At 37.9% G+C, this 25005-nt stretch overlaps 2 protein-coding genes across 2 annotated transcripts in view; one reads left to right on the top strand and one right to left on the bottom strand.

Annotated features, from left to right (window-relative positions):
- The window catches only part of LOC127446978 (neuroligin-4, X-linked-like), a 760753-nt gene that overhangs the window by 107712 nt on the left and 628036 nt on the right, over window positions 1-25005 (bottom strand). The gene's annotated exons all lie outside the window — the stretch shown is intronic.
- Window positions 6440-25005, top strand: part of LOC127446977 (E3 ubiquitin-protein ligase SH3RF3-like) — a 218324-nt gene continuing 199758 nt past the window's right edge. Inside the window, exon 1 of the mRNA XM_051708392.1 lies at window positions 6440-6846. Coding sequence (XP_051564352.1) covers window positions 6526-6846 — 321 coding nt within the window. The 5' untranslated portion in view covers window positions 6440-6525. The remainder of the gene's footprint in view (window positions 6847-25005) is intronic.

Genomic DNA, 25005 nt, shown 5'->3' with positions numbered 1-25005 from the left:
GATAAAAACAAATATGTACCGTATATCCATATAATTTAACATATTATGGAAAAAATATATAATTATAAGAAATAAGGGCTCACCATTCTCTATTTTTGAGATTTACGCAATTCAAATATTTTGAATTAAATAAATATTAAAGATTTTTCCTTGACTTTATAAGTTAAAATAATTAAATAAAAAATGTATTATTTATTATTAATTTGTATTTATTATGTATTTATTGTTTTCTACATATATTAAATATTTAATAAACACTAATAAACACTATTATAAATATATTTAATATTTTAAATAAAATAAATCAAATATTTCAGTTTTTATTAATTTAATTTAGTTTAAGATTACACAATTCAATTCGATGAAAATGTATTATGAACTTAAAATGCGTAACTATTAAAAATGAGCTTAACAATTTTGTAAAGTGTGTAAAGTGCTTTGTGTACTTTTGTAAAGTGTTGAGTGCTTTCAAACAGTATTTAATGTGAAAAGCGCTATACAAATAAATATGAATTTAATGGAAAATGTTTCTCTTCAGGTTTATACGTCTAACATTACTCCTACAAGATACACCTTCAACTTAATAAATAGTAAATATTTTCCAAATAGTTTTTTATTTTATATAATTTCTTTTAGCCTTAGCTTTGGCTTTAATGACTATATAAAAGCCTATTACTGTATGTAATTGAAGAAAAGTCTTGTATAATTATATCACATTATATATAATATAGTAAGGCGATTATTATATTTGCATGTCCTAGGCATAGAAACGTAAGAAAACCCCTGGTGTAAATGCAAAATAAAGAAAAAAGCTCTTGTATTTTTATTACCTGAGTAAAGCACCTTTAAACAACTTTCTAAACATGACAAATGTCCTGGTAAACAGCAGCATGCTGAAGTCGACTGATTGCAAATGACAGACTGTTTGCTGAAGATCAAACTGAGGGTGTGGAGTGAGTCTAAAAGTTCTGCTTCATATCTCCACTATAAACCCAGACTGAGCGAGATAAAGGCCGACAGGGAGGTGGAGCTCCTTTTGATGCACAAATGTTCAATAACAGCAGTACAGCAAGGACTAATGTTCTGCTCTTCTTGGGTGGTCAGAATGAGAGAGGAGCTCTCTTTCAGGAAGTGAGATATGCTGTTTACAGACCTCATGCATTTCTCTAAATGATTTGCTGGCAGCAATGAAATGGGCAGGACTGGACAGGTAAAACTCCGCCCCAGACAGTATGGGACTTGCTCTTTGCTTTTAACTCTTTTCACACATACAGAGAGCACTAAGCTGTTTGTATAGTAAGTTGCTGACAGAGGTTGACATTAATTTCTCACTAGATAAGATACTACATTAAATACAAAACAAAGATTTTCATGTGTATAATTTTTACAATTTTATTTCATTTTTTTTATTTCTGCTGTTGTTTAACGAACCATTATGTCATTATTTCTGTAAAAACGCAGCAGAGGGCGCCAGTTACCCATAAAAAAATAAAAAAAATTAAAAAAAAAAGTGTATTTATATAGCACATTTAATTCATAATGGTAATTCAACGTCCTTTACATAAAAATGATAAAGAAAATACAAGATACATAAAAAAATTTTTTTTAAAAAACAATTGAAAAATCACAATAAAAAGTCATAAAATAAATGACAAAATTGATTTACAAATGAAAAAAGGACATTCACCATTTCCTTGTAATAACTGCTAATTTCCCAGATCATATAAAAACATCTATTCATTGGTTACTGAATTATAAACCGTTAAAACCTAAATTATTGCACAAATGTCTCCCATTTGACTGCATATCAGTATCACTAAACTATAAGCTATTTCAGGTTTTCAAGAGTTTTTTTTTCTCATAAAAATAATTTAAAAATACATCACGCTTTACGGCTACCCACTATGAAACTAGTCTGCTTAACTCTATATTTGAGTTTATTGTTTATTATACAATGCAATTTTTTGATTGACATTATTTCATGTGCTGTGAAAGCCTGTGAATAAATCATTTACATTGTAAAAATTAAAAGCGACTCAATGCACCATATGATTGACACACTGTTTTAACTCTTTAGACACTCTTTCATAAAGGACAGTTCTCTGAGGAACATACAGAATGGAACCCATACATTCCTGCAAGAACTGTAAAGACTGTAAATGGTTCCTCTAGTAAACACATTCTTGAAATGTTTATCAAAGTTCCATGAGTAGTACACAATAATGCACAGTGTGGCAATTACAGTGTATATCTAAAGCTGCTCAGCTGACAACTTTCACAGTATTTGCTAAAGTGTTCAGAGTGGTTTGTGTGTTCTGGGTGTTTTTTAGGGTGTTGCGTACTGGCCGAGTCAAAAGAGCCCATCCTCAAGTCGCTATGATATTCTGTTCCGTATATGCCCCTGTGTCTATGGGACTTTTATGCCAAGCTAAAACCATATACACATCTTTCCTTAAAGGAATAGTTCACTCAAAAATGAAAATGTACTCACCCTTATGCCATCCCAGATGTGTATGACTTTCTTTCATCTGCAGAACACAAATGAAGATTTTTAGAAGAATATTTCAGCTCTGTATTAAATGGTGACCAGAACTTTGAAGCTCCAAAAAGCACATTAAGGCAGCATAAAATTAATCCACAAGATTCCAGTGGTTTAATCCATGTCTTCAGAAGTGATATGATAGGTGTGAGTGAGAAACATCCATATTTAAGTCCTTTTTTTTACTATACATTTTTTCACATTCTTCTTCTTTTGTTTTTGCCGATTCACATTCTTCGTGCATATCACCACCTACTGGGCAGGGAGGAGAATTTATAGTAAAAAAGGACTTAAATATTGATCTGTTTCTCACCCACACCTATCATATCAATAAATCATTAACCCCTTAAACTCCGGTGCATTTTTGGGTTGTCGCCCACAGTTTTTAACAATCAAATGTAAAAGTTCATCATTCACACATACTTTGGACAAATTGCAAAAAATTGGTCAAATTTTTCAGAGAACTGCCCAAATAATAAAAAAATGACTCCAATTATTCTTAAACAATATTGCATTTGTTTATAATCTTATGATAAACAGCATTAAAAAAAATAAAATAAAAAACTTTGTCCTAACTTTGTAAACATGTAATTCTGGTTCTGTTCACTCTACCTCACTTTGAAAAGTCTCATTTTATTCCACTAGGTGGCAGAAAGCACTAGAAAAAAGATTTTTCCTCTATCACATTCCATCACAATATACAGATGTGAAATGTAGGTGGCGCTCTAACTCATTTTAGTCCTCACAGATGAGCTCGTCCATAGACATTCAGTCTAATTTACAGTTCAAGCACCATCCTCATTATTACATTGAATATCTCGGCCTCTGAGTGGACTAGAAGCTCAATCTAGGTGTCATTAGAAAGCTGAGATCCCCCCCCCCCCCCCCCCCCCACAATGATATAAAAAGTTTATCATCAAAAGTCAATAACAAATATTTATGATGATTTGTTTTGCATGCTTTTCCTTCTGGATGGCATATTTTGTTCTGGACATCTAAGATATAACGTTAGATTATTCAGTCAAGCAAACTCACAGACAAGTAAACAGTGGCTCATTTTTAGAGAACTTCCTAAGGTAAAAGCAGATATAAATTTTTGGGCTATTTGGGGCTTACAGCAGCAATTATCAGAGCATAAAAGACACATTTGTATTTGATGACTTACAGAAATCATATTTCACTTTGTGATTCTTTTGAAAATCTTTTGAACTGTGATATTAGGGCAACAAAAATAACCTGTACAGTCACACTCCTGAGAGCGAGAGCTTTCATTTGATATACAGTGCATTCAGAAAGTATTCAGACCCCTTCATTTTTTCACATTTTGTTATGTTGCAGCCGTATGCTAAAATGCTTTAAATAATTATTTTTTCACATCAATCTACACTCCATACCAGATTATTGATAGTTTAGCAAATAGAAAAAGAAAAACTGAAATATCACACTGACAGTATTCAGACCCTTTGCTATTACACTTGAAATTTAGCTCAGGTGCATCCCATTTCTCTGAATCATCTTTGAGATGTTTCTACACTTTGATTGGAGTCCAGCTGTGACAAATTCAATTGATTGGACATGATTTGGAAAGGCACACACCTGTCTATATAAGGTCTTACAGCTGAAAATGCATATCAGAGCAAAAACCAAGCCATGAGGTCAAAGGAACTGCCTGCAGAGTTCAGAGACAGGATTGTGTCGAGGCACAGATCTGGGGAAGAATACAAAAACATTTCAGCTGCATTGAAGGTTCCTAAGAGCACAGTGGCCTCCATAATTCTTAAATGGAAGAAGTTTGGAACAAACAAGACTCTTCCTAGAGCTGGCCACCCAGCCAAACTGAGCGATCGGGGGAGAAGGGCCTTGGTAAGAGAGGTGACCAAGAACTCGATGGTCACTCTGGTTGAGCTCCAGAGATCATGTGTGGAGATGGGAGAAACTTGCAGAAGGACAACCAACACTGCAACACTCCACCGATCTGGGCTTTATGGCAGAGTGGCCAGACAGAAGCCTCTTCTCAGTGCAAGAAAGCAAAAAAGCACCTAAAGGACTCTCAGACTGTGAGAAACAAGATTCTCTGGTCTGATGAAATGAAGATTGAACTGTTTGGCCTCAATTCCAAGCATCATGTCTGGAGGAAACCAGGCACCGCTCATCACCTGTGCAATACCATCCCAACGGTGAAGCATGGTGGTGGCAGCATCATACTGTGGGGGTGTTATTCAGCGGCAGGGACTGGGGGACTGGTCAGGGTTGAAGGAAAGCTGAACGCAGCAAAATACAGAGATATCCTTAATGAAAACCTGCTCCAGAGTGCTCAGGACCTCAGACTGGGCCGAAGGTTCACCTTCCAACAGGACAATGACCCTAAAATCACAGCCAAGACAACACAAGAGTGGCTGAGGGACAACTCTGTGAATGTCCTTGAGTGGCCCAGCCAGAGCCCGGACTTGAACCCAATCGAACATCTCTGGAGAGATCTGAAAATGTCCACCGACGGTCCCCATCCAAACTGATGGAGCTTGAGAGGGTCTGCAGAGAAGAGTGGCAGAAAATCCCCAAATCCAGGAGTGCAAAGCTTGTCGCATCATACCTAAAAAGACTTGAGGCTGTAATTGCTGCCAAAGGTGCTTCAACTAAGTACTGAGTTAAGAGTCTGAATACTGTCAATGTGATATTTCAATTCTTTCTTTTTAATAAATATGCAAAGTTATCAAAAATCTGGTTTTTGCTTTGTCATTATGGGGTATGGAGTGTAGACTGATGTGAAAAAATAATAATTTAAAGCATTTTAGCATAAAGCTGCAACATAACAAAATGTAAAAAAAAAATGAAGGGGTCTGAATACTTTCTGAATGCACTGTATGACTTTATTTTCATATAAATATTTCTACCCCATTACCTCTAGGGGGCGATGATTTTTCAACGCGAATGTTTTGAGGGCATATTTTGTTATTTTAAGTAACCTAAATGCAGAAGTGATGGTTATCTCTGAAAAGTTCAGATTCTAAGCTTTCAAATGATACCTCATATGCCTGACTTATGTATACGGAGACTTTAACGTTTTAAGCGTAAACTTTTTTTTGCGATATAACGCCCCCTAAGGACCCGCCTGAGGGTCCATTGAGTTTAAGGATTCAATGCTTTTTCACATGAACATTAAACATGTAACACATATTACATATTTAAATTAACCATGTGAAAACATTAGAGTTAAAATGCAAATAATAACTATTTTTTTTAACTTTAGGAAAATCACTATTTGCACATTTGAGCAGCCGCTTCTTCCTCTGACCTTTGACCTTGGAAGTCAACCTTTTGTATGCAGTTTTACATTATTAATTACTTAATTTGTATTGCTTGTTTGCTCACTTGTCAGGTCTTGTGCTAATGCTTGACCTGAGAAAGCAAAATGAGTAAAAAAAAAACATAAATAGCTGTAAATGTCATAGAAGTGCTGTACCAGACGAAGGGTTCAAGGGTTTTTTCAGGCAATTGATAATTCAAATATATTTTCTAAAAAACGTTTAAAACATTGTCAAACCATTTTATAATATTTAATGAAAGGCTAGGCTGTAGAATGATGCATTTTAAATGGAGTTTCATTTCTGAAAAGTCAAGAGATATGTTTGCCACCATATTTTGATAAATCAAATCTTTATTAACAAAAAAAGAAAAGGATTTTCATTCAACCCTGTTTTTTTCGTGCACATGCGTATTTACCCGTAATTAGACAGAAATGAATAAGAAAGGTCACATTTTGATGCCCAGCAAACATTACTAAAATGCGCTGCTGTGATTCGCCCGCGGTGCGTTTTTACAGCGCGCAGATGTCGGGCGTGTGACCTCACTGTTTTCGCTCGCGCACGCCAGAAACGGCAGAGGATCGTCGATCGGGACGGTCAGTATGTCTCTAACCGTTCCCGGTACATTATTATCATCATCATCATCATCGCAAGTTGATCGCTGTCGCCTGTTCTAGAAGAAACATGGACGAGTCGTCGCTGTTGGATCTACTGGAGTGTTCGGTGTGTCTGGAGCGGCTGGACGCGAGCGCACGAGTGTTACCCTGTCAGCACACGTTCTGCCGCCGCTGCCTCGAGAACATCGTGCGCTCCCGACACGAGCTCCGCTGCCCGGAGTGCCGCATCCTGGTGGACTGCGCCGTCGACGAGCTGCCGGCCAACATCCTGCTGGTCCGGTTACTGGACGGGATTAAACAGCGACCGTGGAACGGCGGAGACAGAGCGTCGCCCCCGGGGACAGCGGTGAGGGACCTGCCCGTCGCCACACGGAGCTCTCCGGTCAAGGTTGGTGCGGTTGTTCAGCCTCAGAGAAATCTCCGTTGTGAGAAGTGAAAACACCTTTTCTTGACCATCTCAGAAGATCTGAGAATCAGATTTTTTGTCAAGTGTGTTGTTGTTGTTTCGAAGCAGCTCTACAGACCCGTACTGAACGTACAGTGAGTTACTATGTACAGGTTTGTGTGTAGTGTGTAAGTATATAAGAGTAGTGCACTGAGAAGTCTTCAGGCAGTGTTCAAACAGTTCGTGGAGTAATTCTGACAGCTTCAGCTGACGTCACATCTACAACTCATATTACCTCACATTATCTCCAAGTTAGGTAAGAAACAGCGCAGAGCGATATTATACAAGATTTCTGGAAAACTCTTCACTATTTAAGTGCGTTTGGATGTGTACTGGTGCTGTCAATATGGAGTTATATATGTGCCACAATTCTGCACATAAATGTTTTTCTGCACACGCAAGATGATATTTTGAGCGCACAAAAATTTTTTTTTTCTGCACACGCAAGATGATATTTTGAGTACACAAAAAATGTTTTTCTGCACACGCAAGATGATATTTTGAGTATACAAAAAATGTTTTTCTGCACACGCAAGATGATATTTTGAGTATACAAAAAATGTTTTTCTGCACACGCAAGATGATGTTTTGAGCACATAAAAAATGTTTTGCACTCGCAAGATGATATTTTGAGTAAAAAATGTTTTTCTGCACACGCAAGATGATATTTTGAGTAATTTTTTTTTTCTGCACATGCAAGATGATATTTTGAGTCATTTATTTTTCTGCACACGCAAGATGATATTTTGAGTTATTTTTTTTTCTGCACATGCAAGATGATATTTTGAGTGCACAAAAAATGTTTTTCTGCACACGCAAGATGATATTTTGAGCACACACAAAAAAAATTTTCTGCACACGCAAGATGATATTTTGAGCGCACAATTTTTTTTTGCTGCACACGCAAGATGATATTTTGAGTACACAATAAATGTTTTTTTCTGCACACGCAAGATGATATTTTGAGTACACAATAAATGTTTTTCTGCACACACATGATATTTTGAGTCAAATTTTTTTCTGCACACGCAAGATGATATTTTGAGCACATAAAAAATGTTTTGCACTCGCAAGATGATATTTTGAGTCAAAAATGTTTTTCTGCACACGCAAGATGATATTGAGAAAAAAAAAATTCTGCACTCGCAAGATGATATTTTGAGTACATTTTTTTTCTGCACACGCAAGATGATATTTTGAGTACATTTTTTTTCTGCACACGCAAGATGATATTTTGAGTACATTTTTTTTCTGCACACGCAAGATGATATTTTGAGTACATTTTTTTTCTGCACTCGCAAGATGATATTTTGAGTACATTTTTTTTCTGCACACGCAAGATGATATTTTGAGTACATTTTTTTTCTGCACACGCAAGATGATATTTTGAGTTATTTTTTTTTCTGCACATGCAAGATGATATTTTGAGTGCACAAAAAATGTTTTGCACACGCAAGATGATATTTTGAGTAAAAAAAAATTTTTTCTGCATATGCAAGATGATATTTTGTGCGCACAAAAAATGTTTTGCATGCACAAAATGAAATTTTGAGTGCACTAAATATTATTTTGCACATGGAAGATGATATATTGAGTCAAATTATTTTTTTGCATGCACAAGATGATATTTTGAGCGCACAAAAAAATGTTCTGCATGCGCAAGATGACATTTTGAGCCCACAAAAAGTTATTTTGTGTAAGATGATATTTTGAGTGCAAAAAAAAAAAATTCTGCACGCGCAAGATGAAATTTTGAGCGCCCAAAAAGTTATTTTGCACACGCTTGAACTCAGTTTTGTAAAGCAATGTATCTTCTAGCAAAGATAAGTTCATATTGAACAAACAAAATCAATTTTGTGCTAGAGTAAAATTTATTTGAATGTGAATTTGCTCAGAATTCTTACATTTTGCTTTCTCTTCCTACCCACTCTAAGTGCAAAATACCTTTTTGCATGCTCAAAATATCATCTTGCGCATGCAGAACATTGTTTGTGCGCTCAAAATATAATTTTGTGCGTGCAGAATTGTGGCATAAATATAACTCCATATTGTCAGTCTGACTTGAGTTTGGTGACGTCACTGCAGGTTAATTGGTGTCTGCACACACATATAAGTTCATCAAATTACAGGTATGGAATGAGTGGGAAAGAGGTGGAATTTGACAGATACTGCATGCAGAAATAGCCCATTAGACCATAGAGGTTTAATGTAAACATGAACAGTGTTTGATGGTGCAATGTAAACATGGGACTCAAGTGCTTCTATAATTATTGTTTAGGACAAACATATTAGAGTGGCACAGATGTAAACATAGACTCCTTGCTCAAATGCAATTAAACGCACTGTTGCTGTTATCTCTAAATTTAACGTTTCTAATTTAACCACACAGAGGTGCCCTGACAATGACCTTTAAGGTTTTCAAATGCTTTGTGGTCTGAGGACATACACTACCACTTGACCATATCAAAATGTTTAATGAGAAACACATTTAAAGGCTTGTGCTTTACATTAATTTTGTAGATATATAAATTGTGCCAAAGATACAATTTTTTTTAGGGATGTCCCAATAATTTTTTTTTGGAGAACGTATGCAAGTACTGATACTTCATTTTCAGGAAGTATTTTATAAAAAAAAAAAAAAAAATCCATACCAGCAGTTTATTTAAATTGTATTATCAATGTTTAAATGAATGAGTTAATTAATACTTTAATCAAATGAAAAAAGAACTATTAATTTTCAACATTATATGGTATTAGTTTTATCAAATGAAGCGCTTTTATACAGAACTTCACAGCACAATCTACAATACAACATTGGAGTTATTTTTGTCAATTAAAGTGCTGTGTAACAGAGCATCACAGATGTGAGATACTATTCAAAGTGAATTAGCGTTTTGCTCGCTGTTATCTGCTACAAAGAGAGCATGATGCTCATGATGGTGTTTTTCAGTACATATGTACTATAAACTATATACTGTATTTATCTCACTAAAATCGCAGCCTTTGTGGTTTAATAATCACACTAGGAAACCGTGTTTTTAATTTGTGTGCTGAATGTTTATGGAATGACAGTTGTATGTCAGATGGTATCTGAGCATTTTTACGAGCACGACCTGAGCGCAGTGTCAGACATGATTCCGATATCAGTATTGGTATCAGGCTATCCATAAAAATTGTAATTCCAAAAATGTGAATGTATGAGTTGAACCGAATAGTGACGTAACAGCAGTGTTTGAAGAAGTTGAACTGTAATCTAGTTTATACTAGTTCATAACTCCCATACTGGTATAGGCCAAATTGTTTAGGATCTAGCTTTATCGGTAAGCCCGATATTACCCATTTAAGCTCTGAATGTGTTTTTAAAGATTTCCTGTTTCAGTGGCATACCCAAAATTAAAGGCTCATAATAAAAAACAAAAAACAAGGAGGGTCAAGTGTTTGGTATCATTGTAAAGAAATCTTTTCAAAAGTTTTAACGGTATAGATTATGATTAATTCTGAGACTCTCAACCTAAGAAACTACTGTTAAAAAAAAAAAAAAAAAAAAAAAACGAGCCAAAAATGTTCTTTTTTTTGTTATTTTTCTGATGTGACATATATCTCTGGGTGTAAATAAGGCTCAGAAAAACTGCTTTTGTTTTGTTTTCAATCATGTCAACTGTATCTGAGAAACATTTTGTGTTGATATGACAAAGCAATCAAAAGTTATAGCATTACAAATATAATTTATCATAGTGTCCAAAAACGTCTCCAAACAAATAAAACATAATAATTGTACATAAGAACTAATTACACATGCAAACACAACAATGACTAAAGGTTTGCATAGCATGCAGACATGATTTTATTAATGAGATTTCACAGAATGTGTTTCATTCTGTGTCATTTGAGTCATCATTGAGTCTGTGTCATGTATTTGGCGCCATCTCCTGGTGGCCATATGTAACATTGTGCTTCATGTGGATTATCTAATGATCTATGCATCTGATTATCTTGTGTGTGGACTCGTTTGAAAGATAATCACCCCCTCTAAGTAATGTTGTGTGATATTTTATGTTCTGTTTATTTTTTTACGAAGTTATAAGCGAAAACTCTGCATATAAGCAACACCAACATAATTGTCAAAGACATACACTTATCTATTTCTCACTATATTTTTGTCTATGAGTAAAACAAATAGGCTGGTTGTATTCTGCTCTTTGAGAGCTTTCCAACAACATATGACACATGACTATTTGATCAGTTTGATGTTTTTACTGATTGTAATAATATGTACAGTGCAAATTCTTTTAAAAATGATCAAAACAGAACATTTCTGATTTATCTGCAAATTTCAAAGCACTTGTTCAGTTTTGGTCATAATGTCTACATGCATTATGTGATATTAATATTTAATACATCCAAGCTTAATGGGTTAAATAAATGAAACTGTTTAAATGGAAAAGTATAAATACTGGTTAAAAATATCAGTCAAACCAATTATTGGTTTATCTCTAGAAAAATGATGTTCATTATGATATTCTCATTATTGCAACATGAAAGAAAAATATTTAAATTGTATAGTGTTTATATCCTACATCATAATAGTTCTCCCTTGGTACTGCTTTTCATTTACTGATTGAATCTTAAAAATCATTGTTCAACACCATCTTTTTTTATTTTAATACAGTAAAAACATAATCGTGTTATGGTAATGAGAATTATCATTGAAAACAATGGGAATAGTAAAAGTTAAATGTCTGGACATGTTGTGGTAGTGAGAACTGGGGGGATAAAATGTACTTAAGTGTCCTGAAAAATCTTAATGATCCTAAATGTATGCTTAGACATTATTTTCTTTATGGAACATAAAATGTAATATATATTTTGAATATTAAATATGACCAGGACGTTTTCTTAACAGGTTTCGTGAGAATCGGCCATTTGTGTTATTTAATAGTTTTAATGATTTTACTATTATTTTAAAATGTGTACAATCTTCAGTGGTGTTTTACAGAATACACCACGACGACTCCCACATTGTGCTGTTGCCATAGTGGCAGGGTCTTTTCCTATGGTATGGGACGGGGGTTGTTGGCTTTGAGAAGCTCAAAGTCGCTCTGTCATTGTTTTCTCTGCCTTTTGTGGTGCTTGGTGTCTGTTGAACCCGTCAAACACACAAATGCCCCACACAGTCCCTCAGGACCAGCACTCATAAAAAGTGTGAGTTAATGTGCTATCACAGACGGAGCAGGTCACGGGAAAAACTGTGCTGACACAGCATCAGGGAGGAGGGAGTAACTGCTTCTGTGTGGCCAGGTGGTTGCATGTGCTGCTGTGGGTTGTCTGATAATAGTGTATGCTCTGTCACACTGTCCATGTATACTACCTCAAAGAACAGATTATAAGCCCCAACCACAGTGCATCCAGCTCCGTCCACCACTAAAGACCGGCAACATTTCTGTTGGAGGGAGACGTTTACTCACAGGACTTATCAGACAGGTTAGTATGTTCAAAATGCGGACAACAAGGTCCAACGAATGTCCATTTTGCATTGTTGCATACTTGTAGTTATACATTTGTGAAAACATCACTGTGTAGCTGTGTTTGCAGTATGGACCGGGCCAGACACGCTGCTAGTTTTTCATTTATCCAAAGTGTCTCAAAGCCGTTTAGATTTCAAGAATTTAAGTTACTAGTCAAAAATACTTAAACTTTATAAAAGGAAATTAGGTGAAGTTCAAGTGAGAAACAGAGTCTTATTAACCCTCCTATTCCGTTCAAGTCATTTTTGACCGGGGAGAGGTAGATAATAATTTTGAACTGCCACATCATTTTTAGTACAGGAACCTTCTATCTTCTTTCTAACCGTCCTACCACCTGTCCACTTGACCCTATCCCCTCACGTCATATGCAAGCTGCCTCTCCATTGATCTTACATCTCTCTCAACTGGAAGCTTCCCCAATACATTCAAGTTGGCTTGAGTAACACGTTGCTCATAAAACCAACACATAACCCCACAGTAGTTGAAAACTACAGACCGGTCTCACTCATACCATTCCTGTCTAAAACACTTGAGAGGGTCGTATTCAACCAGTTTTCTGCTTTTCTCTCACAGAACAACCTACTTGACAGACATCAGTCTGGCTTCAAAAAAGGACACTCAACAGAGACTGCCCTCTTGTCAGTAGCTGAAACCCTGTGACTGGCAAGAGCTAACTCCAGATCATCTGTCCTCATCCTCCTTGACTTGTCTGCTGCCTTTGACACAGTGAACCACAAGATTCTCCTGTCCACCCTCTCTGACCTGGGCATCACAGGAACTGCGCTTGGATGGTTTGAGTCATATTTCACTGGCAGATTGTTCAAGGTCTCCTGGAGAAGAGAGGTGTCCAAGACACACCAGCTGACCACTGGGGTTCCTCAAGGATCAGTGCTTGGACTCCTCCTCTTCTCTATGTACACAACATTACTCGGACCAGTTATTGAGGCATGTTGCTTTTCCTACCACTGCTATGCAGATGATACACAGCTCTTCCTGTCGTTCCAGCCCGATGACCCTACTGTCTTAGCTCGTATCTCTGCCTGCCTCTCGGACATTTTGGCCTGGATGAAGGAACGACACTTTCAGCTCAACCTTGCCAAGACAGAACTCCTCGTGATCCCAGCCAACCCATCTGTTGACCACAACCTCACTATTCATCTTGGTTCAAGTACACTAACACCAACCAGAACAGCTCGGAACCTGGAGTGGTGGTAGATGACCAGCCTACATCTCATCAACTGCCCGGTCTTGTAGATTCACGGTCTACAACATCACGAGAATTAGAACTTTCCAGTCTGAATATGCTACATACCTGTAGCTCCTGGTCCAAGCTCTGGTCATTTTAAGACTGGACTACTGCAATGCTCTGTTGGCTGGCCTTCCTGCTAACACCGTTAACCCACAGCAGATGGTCCAGAATGCAGCAGCACGTCTGGTCTTCAATCAGCCAAAAAAGGCTCATGTCACCCCATTTCTTGATTTCACTTCAAGGTTGATTCAAGGTTTTGACTTTGGCTTTCATGACAGCCAATGGAACCGCACCCTCTTACTTTGGTTTACTTCTACAGGTCTATGCTCCAACTTGCTCTCTGTGGTCTATGAATGAGTGACGATCTAGTGGTCCCATCACAAAGAGGCTCAAAGTCTATTTCACAGTCGTTCACTTTCTCTGCTCCTCTTTGGTGGAATGAGCTTCCAACTTCCGCACAATCTGCTGATATCATCTCAACATTCACGAACCAGCTGAAAACACATCTGTTCCGCGAGTACTTAACCAATCCACACTAATTGCACTTACTATTTAAAGTGCATTTACTGTACAAAAAAACAACAACTTGGCAGTACTACACTGGAGATGTTGTTGAACTTTGTATAACAAATAGTTTGCTATGTTCCTTATTTGTAAGTCGCTTTGGATAAAAGTGTCTGCTTAATGACTAAATGTAAATGTAACCAAACTTTGGGACTTCTTCAAGATTATCAAAATACACTTTACATAATAATTTTACATTTTACAACATTAATATTGTTTAAGAAATATATCCATGTAAACATTTTCGCAGGTCAATTTAGACCCGGGCATCAATTGTGGTTGTACACATGATATTATGTAGATTTTTATGTACATCTATGAATTAAAATTCTTCACTTACATTTGACCTCTTTCCCAAACACTCTTACACACTTTTTTTTGTCTTTCACTGGGATACACACACACAAACACACACACACACACACACACACACACACACACAAACGCATACAGTCACACACAGATACACACACACACACACACACACACACACACACACACACACACACACACAAACGCATACAGTCACACACAGATACACACACACACACACACACACACACACACACACACACATTCCTGTACAAAACAGACATGAAGTCTATATCAAACATAATAAATAAACTAAATCAAAGGTACTACTGTCTAAAGGGGGTGTGGCTAGAGTAAAAGTTCATTCACACATTAGTCTAAATAGAGCTTGAAAAAGGAAATTGTCCAATTTTTACTCTGCAGCCTTTCAGAATACTCACACATCAACATTCAACAGTTCATGAGAGTAAATATAATAGATTTATCTTAAAAACATAGTAAAGAAGTATTCATGTTGTGTACTTGAGTTGTACAGTTGTTTTGAAAAAGAAAACGTTGTATTGAGCAGTTATGAGTAACAGGAAATTCATTCAAATCACTAATAATTCTCACTTTAGATGTTAATATAAATTGTATATTACGTTATATTTAGATGAAATGTTGATAAAAAGATGTCTTGACATCTATCAATCTGGTTTTGCTGTAGTTAATGTTTATTATGAAATGTCAAAGAATTTCTACATTTTATTATTTAAACAAAAAAAAAAAAAAAAAAATGCATATAAATGAATACCTTTTATATTTGCCAGTTTACATGCCAAAAATAGCAGTCTTTTTACATATATGAACGGTTAATTAATGACTTACAATATAGTTAAGGATGAAAACCATCTGGTTATGAATGATATTGAATTTACTTTCCTGAATGCAAAAGGTGTATGCAGATTCTGAGCGCAATAGGAGGGTTAAATCTGCATGAAAAATGAAAGAATGAAACGATTGTAAGGCTCTCACCTTTTGACATTCTCACCAATTTATTGAAGCAATAGTCATTTTGAAGGTCCCGTCCAGATCATTCAAGCATGTGTCTGTTGGCTTCATTTGACAGCAGAGGTTTTTCCATTAGCATGAATGCATGAGTGGCATCTGACATCTGAGATTGTCTTTTTGTTTTGACAGCGGCCACTGACATTTGGCTAAATTATACATGAGAAATTATACATGCATGCATTATAAATAGTCTTAAATGCACTAATAGTTTCATTAAGGCCGATGCACACTGCCCCAACAAACACCAACAGTTGTTGGGGTTTGTGTTCACCCTTTTGGCGTTTGTTGGCGTCTGTTTTCACCGGTTCAACATGTTCAATCGGTGTTTGTCAGGTCTTGGAATGTTTGAGCAGTCTGGTATGATTTTCCAACAAACTCTGACGTAATCAGGAGACATGCAGACATTTATATAGCGAACTTGTTAGAGCTTTCTGTTCCCTTCTAAATAAAAGACAACACAATGATATGTTAGTGTTATGTTCAGCAGCTTGTGTGGAAGACACTCATGAGGCAAAATGTACAAGAAGGCAAGACACTGATTCCGCGTCTCGGACAGAGATTTGTGCTGAAGCGCTATTCTTACTCGTATGAAGTTGCTTTATTCCTCAGACGGCGTCAAATCACACAGAAGATGCAAACATAAAAATATCATCTTTCCCCACATTTTATGGACATAATCTCATGTAAAATATTTTTCCTCCGACGAAACTTTCAGAACGATCAACTTCCCAGCAAATACAAAACGTTTTTATAAACGTTTAGAGCAAACAACATTTTGAAAGTTAAAATGGCATCAGAAGGAGCAAAGAGCTTTACCAACATACTCTTATTTTATGGACTTGGACTAGAGTTTCTGCAAAATCCCAAACCTGAGACCAAACATTTTAAAGTGCAATGTAAATGCTGTAGATTTCACAGAATGTCAGAAATGTATTTAGCAAAAAAGGTACACCTACAATACCGTTTACATGTAAATCGGAACATATTTGTACCTTATCTTTCTCTAAAGGGTACATATCTAAAGGCCCAGGTATACTTTGTTTTTCTACGTTACGGATCGAATCGCACCCGGTCAACCGCGTTGTCTTCCAAAGTATACTTTTCTGACCTCAAGTGAATATCAACGCGCTTGACGCATGCTCACTACAACTGCTTTGTGATACTCTTTTAGCACAGTCAATGGCTGGTGCATGCGCTGACGATGTGCACAGACGAGGATGAATGAAATTTGCATCGGCCATCAGCAACACGGACAACCGAAATATACTCAAGTATTGGCCTTAAAGGTGTAAATAGGGTTCAGTTTGTGTACCTTTGAGGGTACTGCCCCAGTAAGAAGCTGTTGTACCCCTAAAGGTACAACAGTGTTCCATTGAAAATATCTGATTGAATGTTCAAGCTCTGTCTTTTTTCTTCTAGCTGGATGTGATGTGGATAAAGTGAATTGTGAGTCTTGTTTTATTGACAGTGATGGATGTATAATCGTACATTAAGGCCCGTTGACTGATGTGTGTCATTACAGGATCATTCTGCACACCGCTGTAGCTCTTTGTTTTCACTGGAAGCTAGCTGACCTACTGCGAGATGTCTTTATTGTTGCTCGGCTGCACACAGCGGGACAAAATCTCTTCTTGTACTTCTGTGTGATTTTGTCAGTTTAATGCCTCTAGCCACTCTGCACTGTTTACAGGCATTCAGCTAAACGCTCTCTCCATCCGCGGCTTCATTAACACACATCTGCTGATGCTAGTGAGTTCCAAATATCTTCTCTGCATTTCCAATCGCCATGAAACGTTCCATCACAACATTTGCTTCTGTTCATAGAAACAAGCTTTGACAGTTAAAGGATTAGTTCACCCAAAAATGTAAATTCAGTCATCATTTACTCACCCCTGTGTTGTTATAACCCTATATGTCTTTCTTTCTTTTTCTGAACACAAAGGGAGAAATTGTGAATAAATGTTGTGCTCAGTGATGTCATACAATGGCAGTTTATGGTGACCACCTCTTCAAGCTTCTAAAGAACACAAAGGTATAATTCAGAAGTCTAATAAATTATTCCATGAGACTCATGATTGTTATGAAAACATACGATAAGATTTGATGAGAAACAAACTGAAATCGAATGTATTATTTAGTGAAAATGTTCACTGACCGTTGATCTCATGAGACATGAGAACGTTATTGAGATAATGAAAAGGTGTGATGGATGAAAGCAGATCATGATGGAAATTTTACATCCTAGTCAGTGAAAGTGACATAATGATTTGTAATGCGACCTCTGTTACTTGTAAACTGAAACATGTCTGCAGCCTCGGGTGTTGTGTTTTTGTATTTTAGCTCAGCTGAAGACTGCCATTAAAATTTCAAACATGCTCTGATATTCTGCTGAAAGTGCAGACCGGAGAGAACTGTCAGATGCTACGGACACTATCAGTGATTCTGTGTCACTAGAGAGAGACGTTTGGCCTGCACACTACTGATCTCAGCTCATTCTTCACAGAGACCGGATTAATTCCAGAAACATCCCTGTAAGCATTGCAATGAAAGAACATCCCTCTATCATCCATCAACAGGAAGACAACAAAAGTAAATACAAGATTCTGTATAATTGTTGTACACAAAGAATGGATATGAACGTGACCGACAGGAGCAGAAACCCATCTCTAGGGGAACGGTGAAAGGACTTTGTGCAACACCATCATCTCTTCTCATTTGTACGTGAGCACTCCGGCTGCAGTTTTGGCGAGGTCGAGTCTTCTCATTTGTCATCTCAGAGTAAACAATAACCCTCCAGAACAGGATCAGCTGACACTTCAGCCCACAAAGTTTGCCCATTTAATGCTATTTTTCAGGAAAAGTAACAGCACTCACTGTTACTTCATCTCATTTGATTATTTGCTCTTTTTTTATATTTGGAACTTGATGGACTCAATCCAAAAGATAAGATAATTCATAACAAATGAATGCTAAATCTGACGTCAGTGCATTGAGTTAAAAATAAAAGACCTTAAACAGTATGTAACAAGGTTCAATGGAAAGGAGGAGGCGGGAAACGGACAAAGCATCAAAGTAATATTTTAATAAACTCAAACACAAAAACACACAAACATAAACGCATACAGGGCAGCTGCCTGTAGCTCTCTCTCACTTCCGAACTGCCACATCTCGTTACACTTATCCCTCTCCTCGGCTGATTAGCCCGATTGGGGGCCAGGCGTGCAAAGTCACGGCCCGGCCCCGCCCTCTTCCTTGTCATGCTCCTCCCTCCTTTGCCTCAGGCCGAGGAACCCCCGGCAAGACAAACATCACAAATGTTGGGGAAGGTGGGCACGCCTGCCGGCAGGCCTTCTGCAACCTGGGAGGGAGACAAGGGGAGAGAGAAACTAAACAACAAAAAGAGGAGAGGGAAAGGCCAACGCAGAGCAACAGTGAGAGAGAGAGAGAGAGGAGAGAGGAAAAATGTACTCGTCGGTTCCCAGACACGCCGTCGAATGGACCTCGGTCACTCCTCCACCCTCTGGCGGACAACAGCTGCTCCTCCCCAGGTGGACCGGAGCTAGTCCTCCGACCCTTGGTGGACGGAATGCCCTTCTGCATTTCGGCAGCCGGTAGGGAACTCCTCCGCCCCTGACAGCGAACCCCTCCTCCCCTCGTGGACGGTGGCCATTCTTCCAACCCCGCTGCGTTTTGGTGGCCGTTAGGGAACTCCCCCGCCCCTGGCAGTGAGCCCCTCCTCCCCTCGTGGACGGCAGCCATTCTTCGACCCTGCCACGTTTTGCCGGCCGTTAGTGAACTCCTCCGCCCCTGGCAGTGGCCCCACCGCTCCAGGCGGTTGGCAGTGAGCCCCTCCTCCCCTCGCGGACGGCGGCCGTTCCTCCGCATCCAGGTGGCCGGTAGCAACTCCTCCGTCCCCCGGCGGATGGCCGCAGCTGCTCCTTTGGGGTGGATGGTAGTGGCGAGGACTCCACGACGGTGCATCCCTCCTCCTTTCCGAGCTTCGACACCAGTGTAACAAAGTTCAATGGAAAGGAGGAGGCAGAAACCGGACGAAGCATCAAAGTAATGTTTTAATAAACTCAAACACAAAAAGCAGCTGCCTGTAGCTCTACTGAACTGCTGCATCTCGTTGCACTTATCCCTCTCCTCGGCTGATTACCCCAATTGGGGGCTGGGGATGCATAGTCACGGCCCGGCCCCGCCCTCCTCCTTGTCACACAGTAATATCATCAAAACTGATTGGAAGAGACGTGTTTAGAGTTGTTGTACAATAGCTGCTCAACACACACCTGTGACTGCACATCATTTGATTTATTTATTATTGAGTCAAGTTGCAACGTTGCTCAGCAATCGTAAACTCTGTTTCGCGTTGTGTCTAAGAGGAAGAAAACACAGCTCACAGTTCAGATGCACTCCAAACTTTTCAGACATATTAAAAGGTGATGTAGATTGCAAAGTATGAGGGAATTATAATGCAAAAATACAAAATAAGTAAATACAGAATCAGTGTCATCGTAAGATAAAGCGGAGCCGGATCTGGCATTCTACTTAAGCAAAACGTGCAAGTTCAGAGCGTCTGAAAAGGAAACAAAATATCTAAAAATCCTTTAAACAAGATATATTCACATGAGAAGCAGCATATAAGATATTTAGACTTGCTTTTAGAGAATCTATCTTGAATATGAAGTATATTTTGTCTTTACTGCACTGGTAGAAGTATAACCAAGTGAAAAAATACACTTATATACAAAATACACTTATATTTAAGATACATTCTCTTAAAGCAAGTTTAAATATCTTATATGTTGCTTCTCATTTAAATGTATTTGGATCATTTTAAATGGAAAACAAGACAAAAACTCTTTAACATTAGGATTTATTTTTTAGTGTTTTTTTTTTTTACTGAATTAAAACAAAAAAAATATTCTTTTATTTGTTTACCTTGTAATTCAGTGAATGTCATTTAGAGGTATTTTTAAAAGATGATTTTGTCCTCTTTATTGTTAGTAAGCATGTTTAATACAACCTTTTAAGTTGGGGCACAAGCTGAATAATCGACTAAGAGCTAATGATTAATCGTTGCAATAATCGCAGAATAGTCGAATAATCACCGAATAGTCGAATAATCGTTCTAATAATCGTTAGATTAATCGATTATGAAAATAATCATTAGTTGCAGCCCTACAAATAGGCCTCATATTTCCATTGATAGAGATTGCTGAAGTGAGTAACCGGAGTGTGCTGCACTGGCTCACCAAAATAGAGAGGGAATGAGATGTTAAACTGAGAGAAGCCATTACTCACATTGAGGGAAATAAACTGAGGGGACAAATGATTCATTTCAGGCAACACACTATTAAACTGAGGGATGAAATTAATATTCCTAAATGTCTCCTCGTCACCAGCTTACACCTGATGAGCTCTGTACTCTGCATCTACACGAGTACCGTTCCTCTGCCTGTATTAATGTGCGGTAACCATGCTGACATAACTGCAGCATCATGGCATTAAGTGTGGTGAATCTCCCTCAGGATGCAGCATGCTCATTATTCTGTAGTACGGCTCATAGAGACATCTAGAAAAGATTGTTTCACACTAAATATAGGTTGATTATAATCAAGAGTTTTTCCTGCATTGAAAATGTTCTTGTAAGTGAAATTTCAGCCCGCTTAAAGGATTAGTTCACCCAAAAATGAATATTTGCTGTTAATTTACTCACCCTCAGGCCATCCAAGATGTATGTGACCCTTCTTCATCAGAACAGGATTTAAGATTTTTAGCAAAGTTTCCCAGGTTTTTGGCTTCATCCAATGCAAGTGAATGGACACCAATTTGTGATGGTACAGAAAACATATTTAGGCAGCATCAAAGTAATCCACACGACTCCAGTCAATTAAGTAATGTCTTCTGAAGTTAATCGATAATTTTGTGTGAAAAACGAATCGCTATTTAAAACTTTATTAACTTTACAAAATGCTTCCTGTAAACACTCAATGCCTCACGTTGCTGTCGCGTAACGTTGGCACGTTTACACGAGAATTCAGAAGTTCCGCTCTGTTTACCACAGAGGAACGTACTTCACACGAGTGTTAGATAAATTCAAACAGACACAGAGAGCTGGCGGAAGCGTCGATTTAAAGTTAAAAAGGTTTTAATTGGGGCCTGGGTATCTCAGCGAGTATTGACGCTGACTATCACCCCTGGAGTCGCGAGTTTGAATCCAGAGTGTGCTGAGTGACTCCAGCCAGGTCTCCTAAGCAACCAAATTGGCCCGGTTGCTAGGGAAGGTAGAGTCACATGGGGTAACCTCCTCGTGGTCGTGATTAGTGGTTCTCGCTCTCAATGGGGCGTGTGGTAAGTTGTGTGTGGATCGCGGAGAGTAGCATGAGCCTCCACATGCTGTGAGTCTCCGCGGTGTCATGCACAACGAGTCACGTGATAAGATGCGCTGATTGACGGTCTCAGAAGTGGAGGCAACTGAGACTTGGCCTCCACCACCCGGACTGAGGTGAGTAACCGCGCCACCACGAGGACCTACTAAGTAGTGGGAATTGGGCATTCCAAATTGGGGAGAAAAGAAAAAACTTTGTAATTAGCGCTTGGTTTTTCACACAAACATATCGATTAACTTCCGAAGACATTACTTAATCAACTGGAGTCGTGTGGATTACTTTGATGCCGACTATATAAGTTTTATGGACCGTCAAAAAATTGATGTCCATTCACTTGCATTGGATGAAGCTAAAAACCTGGGATACTTTCCTAAAATGTATGCTTCTCATCCGAAACATGCAATTGAAGGTTTCACTCTCGTCAAAGATCTGTACTCTCACAAAGTGACAAAAGTCATGAAAATTAATTAATAATGCAGATAATGTCAAATAATAGGGCTGGGTGAAAATATATATTTTCCGATGCATTGTGATCTTCGTTTTAATGAAATCGGTTCTTAAAGTGTCAGGCAACTCAGCTTGCTCAGCCCCAATTTTCACACCTCAAACTGAGAAATGACTTTCGAATTGGGCAGGAAAATATGTAAATACAGTATGTATTCCTAGAAAGTTCCTTTATAATTAAGAGCATTAGCTGAGAGAGAATTTATTTCAGAAATGTACCCATATGAATCGATATCGAATCGTGAGCTTGTGAATTGGAATCAAATCAAATTGGGAAATCTATATCAATACCCAGCCCTATCAAATAATCTTTTACTGTTTTGATAAATAGTCATTCTTGATGACCAATTTAAGCGCTCCAATGAAAATTTCACATAATTACTTTGACAACTTGATCCGTACATCTAACTCTGTCAGTCCTGGATTCTTGTTAGTCAGTGGATAAATACACGGATCAGGAAGCTTTAGCCAGAATATCTGATTGGTCTCATGATATAGTTTTTGCCTCAATTACAAGGAGTTCTGGGTTCTAATGCACATTTATACAACTTTTCCATTTAGTAAAGATTGCATCTGCATGTCAATAGATGTATATAATGAGCGTACATCTGTTTGCGATTTAACTGGAAAGGAGCGTGAGCTGCGGAGCGAGTTAAGTGATCGTCTGGATGCACGAGAGAACGATGCTGCCCGCTGTCATTCAACGCCACTGATAACAGCCACAACGAACACTCATTAGAACATTAAAAATAACAAACTTCAGCACCAGACTGCATTAGACACTTAACTGCTAAAAGCTATTTCAAAAAGTGGTGGGAACATGTCCCACACGTCCCACCCCTAAATGATGCCTATGTTTCTGTGGAGTTCTGTAGGTCCAGATCTCATATGGGACAGCTTTTGGGCAGTCAGATTGAAAAAGAGAAGTATAAGGGGTTGTGAGAAGTGTTTGTGATCAAGGGTTTTGGTTTTGGTCCAAATTTAGTTTGCTTTGCTTTATATCAGGGGTGTAACTCCATGAGTCATCTGTGATTCCCAGAGAAACAGAACTTTAAAGTCACAGAGATGCTTCTGTCAGGGTCAAAGGTGCTTCCAGCTAGGCATTGCTTTTCTACTAGGGTTCAGAGGTCAACCCTGCTCACGCAAACCCCACAGTTAATATGGAAATTAACTAACCATGCAGCTCGATACAAAATAGACAAACAGAAAACAGAATAATAAGAAGGATAACAGTTCCTTCCAAATAGTTTACTTGTCCAAGCATTACAAGATGATAGTGTTTACTGTGCATGATTTCCCATTGAAAACTTTCATTCTGATACTTGCATTTTGTCATGTGCATTTTGGTCATTTTAACTGCTGAAGTACTTGGGTTGGAGGTATTGCCGTTGGTGCCATTTTTGTCTTGTTGGTCAATATGCATCAGATGGATGTCTTTTTGCTGTTGCATCATGTCTAGCTGTATTATCAGCATCTCACTCCATGAGGGCCACATTTTTAAGACTGTCAAGTTAAAATAAAAACTGTGGAAAGACTCCCACATTCTGTTTCATTCCATTATTTTGTGCTCTTCTTAGCTGTTATTGAACAGATTGTGTGAACGCCCCCTAATCCTCTCCAAACAGAGTGTTGATGGCTGTTGATGCCTCGTACCGAAAGTCACTGTGTACAGTGTCTAAGTCAATTCATTTTTAGTTTCCCACACTTTTTCACTAAATAAACAAGGTAGAATAATACCTAATAATTTTCATTGATATGCATTTTTATCTTTATTTTTCATATACAATGATGCATATTAGCTTAATAAAAAAGCATTATATATTTATTTTTTGGGCTGTCAATTGATTAAATTTCTTAATTGAATTAATGACATGACATGCCGATTAATTAATCAAATTAATCGCAATTAATTGCATTCATTATTTGCTAAGAAAGTCCACAAAATATGGATATGGACGGCCCCAAGAAATGGAAATTCAGTTTGAAATAAATTGCATTATTGTGGCAGATTAATAATTCATTGATTAAACAATACAAAAGTGGCTCAAGAACTCAATGTATTGTTTGTTTTATTCTCATATCATTGAACAAGCCTACAGTTGACAGCAATCTGTTTTGTATTGAGTTCATCCAATATGTTCAGTTCTCACAGTTTACACGTTCTTGCGTTCCGTCTGTGCTATTTTTAATTGATGCTCTATGTGCCAGGGCTCCAGACTGTGACTTAAATGGTTGCAAATGCAACCAAAAATAATTGATTGCGACATTCATTTAAAATCTAGTCACCATTGGCGACAGTCGGGTTGTGTGTGTTCGTATGCGGTTTCGTCAGATATCATCTTGTGAGTTATTGAATACATCTTTAGTGCACGCACCATCAGTGCATCTCGAGATGCTTTTCACTCGTTCTGTTTCTGACGAGCTCGCTGTACCGCATGCAACAACAAACCCAGCGCGAGAGAGTCGTGCCCAAATGACTCTTTTGAGATCTTTTTCATGAATCACC

This window comes from Myxocyprinus asiaticus, chromosome 10 (assembly GCF_019703515.2).
Source record: "Myxocyprinus asiaticus isolate MX2 ecotype Aquarium Trade chromosome 10, UBuf_Myxa_2, whole genome shotgun sequence".
NCBI classification, from domain to species: Eukaryota; Metazoa; Chordata; class Actinopteri; order Cypriniformes; family Catostomidae; genus Myxocyprinus; species Myxocyprinus asiaticus.
The sequence above is the reverse complement of the archived record's forward strand: the minus strand, read 5'-3'. Positions and strand labels throughout refer to the sequence as shown.